At 30.6% G+C, this 4,242-nt stretch overlaps 1 protein-coding gene across 1 annotated transcript; it reads right to left on the bottom strand.

The window, feature by feature from the left end:
* Nucleotides 1-1,536: 1,536 nt before the first annotated feature.
* On the bottom strand, nucleotides 1,537-3,607 carry LOC133190832 (uncharacterized). The gene is made up of 5 exons (XM_061326516.1): nucleotides 3,579-3,607; nucleotides 3,037-3,252; nucleotides 2,310-2,457; nucleotides 1,914-1,979; nucleotides 1,537-1,616 (listed from the first exon to the last, which is right to left on the bottom strand). Exons 1-5 carry the CDS (start codon nucleotides 3,579-3,581, stop codon nucleotides 1,552-1,554), a joined length of 498 nt encoding a protein of 165 aa, XP_061182500.1. The 5' UTR covers nucleotides 3,582-3,607; the 3' UTR covers nucleotides 1,537-1,551.
* Between the last annotated feature and the right edge of the window lie 635 nt (nucleotides 3,608-4,242).

Raw genomic sequence — 4,242 nt, 5'->3', positions numbered from 1 at the left:
CATCATTCTATTTTTTTTTAACGTTTGAATCGACACAATCAATCAACGATATGAACAAACAAACTCAGAAGATACCATCTCAGTTGCTTCATTGTGACGATACAATAGTGACACACGACATTTTGGTGCAGGGCGAACATGACGGTCACGTGATATTCGCGACCAATTAGATTATGTTTAGCTAGTGATTATTTATATGAGGTATAAAAAATACATTTATTGCATGTGCATAATAGAAATATGAAGATTTATACAGCCAAGAAAAACCATATTCCTTGATGCCGGAGAGCAATCCAAGCCTTCAAAAATGAACACAGAGTTTCAAATTCGGCACAGCTATAAATTCACTATCAGTTAAAAAAGTCTATGAAATATTTTACTGAAGTCCTTTCGACATTCACAGACAATTGTCTTTGATTTCATTGTTTTTATAGAATCCTTATTGAAAAGAAGATCCATAATTTCATGACTGCTTGAGAGGTGAATCATTTTTACTGTTGTAAATTTTGTGAGGTTTGCTGCTTTCGGGAGTTTCCGTTGAACGAATAATAATTATTGCGGAAAAATGCCGGTTTTTCCGAAGAATTTCAATATGATGAACAGTGAAATCTTAAAAAGTTTTAAGACCCTGTCACGTGACTGTCTCTAACCAATCAAATAATGCGGCGTTGTATACAATAATTATAACAAGGTATAATAATCCGTCTACTTGATCTTCTTCGTATATTCATAATGTTCATGATGGGAGAGACTGTGGATGCTTACTCCTTCTATTCACCTAATTCCACCTTTGGAATTTCAAGAAGTCCGTGATTTATGCCGTTTACAGATTTGTATTGTTTGTGTTTTTCTAGGTCGATAACCTCACCGTTCATTTATAAACATAAAAAATAATGTTACAGAAACTATCAAACCATAATCTATGTGAAAAGTATGTAAGAAAACAAGATGTGTTTGTGAAACACTATGCACCCGGCGGCAACAAAGTTCGGAAAAGCTATTTTTAGCATATAGGTCACAGTCAAGGTCACAAGGTCATTGACCTTGGTGTCATTTGAAAGAACTTAATGAGTGGAGTAAACATACCAAATATGAAGTCTCTCTCTCTCATTCAAAAGTTATGGTGAAGGTTAAAGTTGACAACAGAAAGACAAACAGACAGACAGGACAAAAACAATATGCGCCCCCGATCTATCGATCCGGGCGCATAAAAATATTGCTTTCCATTTGTTGTAGGAGAAAAGTAAAAAAAAAAAAAAAGAGAGAATATCTTACGTACAGAACATTTTATTAAAAGATTATACAAAAGCTTTCAGAAAGAATGAAGAGAATATAATAAAAATACAATGACATAGCATTCTGTAAAATTTGGTAAATAATCTACAGTGATTTTCAGTGTTTTTTGAATATCATAAAGCAAGGAAAATATTTCTATATTTGTGTGTATAAATATTGCTTTGGGAAAATACTATGGTCCAATCAATTTAAAAGAATGATGTTTTCTTAAAGCAATTACTTTTTAAAACTTTCATAATCCTCTTAATATTATTTTCAATCTGTTTCTTCTGTATACTCCTCTCTCTTCAGATCTAACTTGCTGTTTTGCTGGGTATCTCCTTATTAAGAAAAACACAAACATGTATATAAAATCAATGAATAGTTATCATTTGTCAATTTAAAAATGAAGCGAAATAAAGTTTACGTTTGAATATAAACCATTTATGTTTCAATACTATTGTAATGATAGTTTGAATGAAAGTTTACTTCTTGAAAATGAAAAAAAAAATCGGTTTCAATACTATTGAAATGATTCGATTTCAAAACTTCCTTCACTGCGTATGATAGTTTAAAATCCAATAAATTGCATGAAGATGATCAAAGATATGAAAGGGTATAAAGAAAAAAACCCACACCTATCAGGTCCCCAGTGCATACTTCCTCATACAAGTCCATGTACTCCTCTTTTGTTACGATATCATCTGTGGGTAGAAAATTGTGATTTCCTCGATATTTTTTTTTTATTCAGTGAAATAGTAATCTAATAAATATTTCGGGCGATTTTACTATAGAGTTATAAATCAAAGATCAATGTGATTTAATATATGTACTTTATAACCTTAATAAAACATATTTTTCTGTAATCATAAATATCTCTAGATCTGCTAGTTTAAAGGTTACAAAAATGCAATGGAGCTATGTCTACCGGGTAGATTTAAGATGACGTATTATTATTATAATTTATCTGATTACTTGTAAGCACCATGCAAAAATATATTTCAATAAGGACAAATTATGTTTAATATACACACCATTGTTTTGATCTAACTGTTCAAATAGTTCCTCCAGCTCCTCTAACCCTGTGCTTTGCATCAGGGTGTCTAATTCCTCCTTGGTAACAGTGTTGTCGTCATTCAGATCAACAGTGTTGAATCTACAGATATCTACATCAGGTATTACCTGGACAAAAGAAAGAATAGATATATATTATTGTTTTTTTTTGTTCCTTTCATATTGAAAAGAAAAAATATTTTATAGAATTTTTTTTAAAAATTAGGACCCCACCCCCTTTTTTAAAATAAAGTAGATTTATTGATGCAAATGTTTATAGGCTTTGTTCTTTGGTTTTTTTTATGAATAGCATTCGAATTCGTCAATGTTTTCAAGTTTTGGGCAAATACGTTTTACATATCCCCCGCATTTGAAAAACTTTAAAAACTTTTTATAATAGACTTCCATTTAAAAAAGGAATAAAAAAGAAAAAAAGTGAAATTGATGGCAAATATCAGGTGTGTATTTATCAGCTGCACCACATATCAAATGTTCATAATCATACTCCGTGCAATTGTTGACTTTATGTAACCTCACATTATTTTCCTTTCATATCAGAAAAAAATAGAACAACTTAACAAAGTGACATCGGGTATAAAAAGTTAAAAATAAGAAGGAAAACGATTTAAAAAATTAAAATTGATATTATAAGAATTTAGGAGTATAAGTACGTTTTAATAACTAGTATACAAGAATCTTCAAACATACGCTTTCTGCTGATCGCTTTCTGTCTCTCCGAAAAAAGTCCCGGAATCTTCTTGCCATGCTAGCCACTGTTATCACAGTGCCTGCAACCTTTATTGCTCTACCCAAACCTCTACTCAAACCCCTGGATCTAGAAGAACGCCTCCGGGTCCACGATTCTGTTTGGTCAATTGTCATAAGACCAATCAGGCAAAAGACAGCGAGGTAACGGAAGATTAGCTAATTAAAAAAATATTCAATCAAAAAAAATATATTAATGATATATGCAATACGAAGAACATTAGAAAAGCAGCATGAAAATAATTGACGAGCAAGTTACTTTACGAAGACATTTGCACACGGTTTTTGAAAAAAATGCAATATGAATACTATTGTATTAACTTTGATTAAAATTTTGGCAAAACAATTTTTTTCTGAAAAATAAACACGTGAAATATTCACAAAATTACAATAGATATAATATAGAAAACAAGGTAATTTGGCATTGACTTATTCTCTACCATATCAAATTGAGGAAAGTAAAACTTTATTAAAAAAGCAATTACCATGACTTCAGATGATGCGTCTCACCTCTAAGATGAAAATGAATGTTTAGTGGACTTATTTATATTGATGGAAAACTTCCTCGTTAAAAGAACAATGACATCACAACTTCGGCATCAACTAAAACATCTTGCATCTACTTATTATCTACTTACAACTTCCAAATAACTTGTTTCTTATCAAACTTATTTACTTGTTTTTGGCGTGATAATCTTCATTGCTACTTTAAAATGAGTTTTATGAAAGTGAAACTACTTGAGAAACAATTCTTAGAAAGCTGCTTTTTGAACGATGTCAAAATTTGTAACATGTTAGAAGCATGTAACATAGAAATCCCGTGTACACTATATTATAAGAATTTCATAGTGTGAAAATTTCCAGTACGAAAGCCATTTATTGTTAGAAAGGATGTATAATATTTCTATTTTTTCCCGATGATTTATAAAAAAAAATTAAGTTTTAAGACAATATGAGTTAGGTGAAGGAATGTCGATTGCTTGAACATATCATTTTCACAATTTCATGAATATATATTTAAGTCTATTTCGAAACAAAAAAGTTGTGTATCATTTATAATAAACAATTCACCAAAACATTTGAAAAAATGTCTTTGAGAACGGTAGACTAAATTACACAAATAAAGAGCACGGTCACGCTACAAGGTAT

This window comes from Saccostrea echinata, unplaced genomic scaffold (assembly GCF_033153115.1).
Source record: "Saccostrea echinata isolate AGI-Se365-2 ecotype Australia unplaced genomic scaffold, CSIRO_AGI_Sech_v1 ptg000022l, whole genome shotgun sequence".
NCBI lineage: Eukaryota > Metazoa > Mollusca > Bivalvia > Ostreida > Ostreidae > Saccostrea > Saccostrea echinata.
Note: the sequence above shows the minus strand (reverse complement) of the source record. Positions and strands in the feature narration are given on the sequence as shown.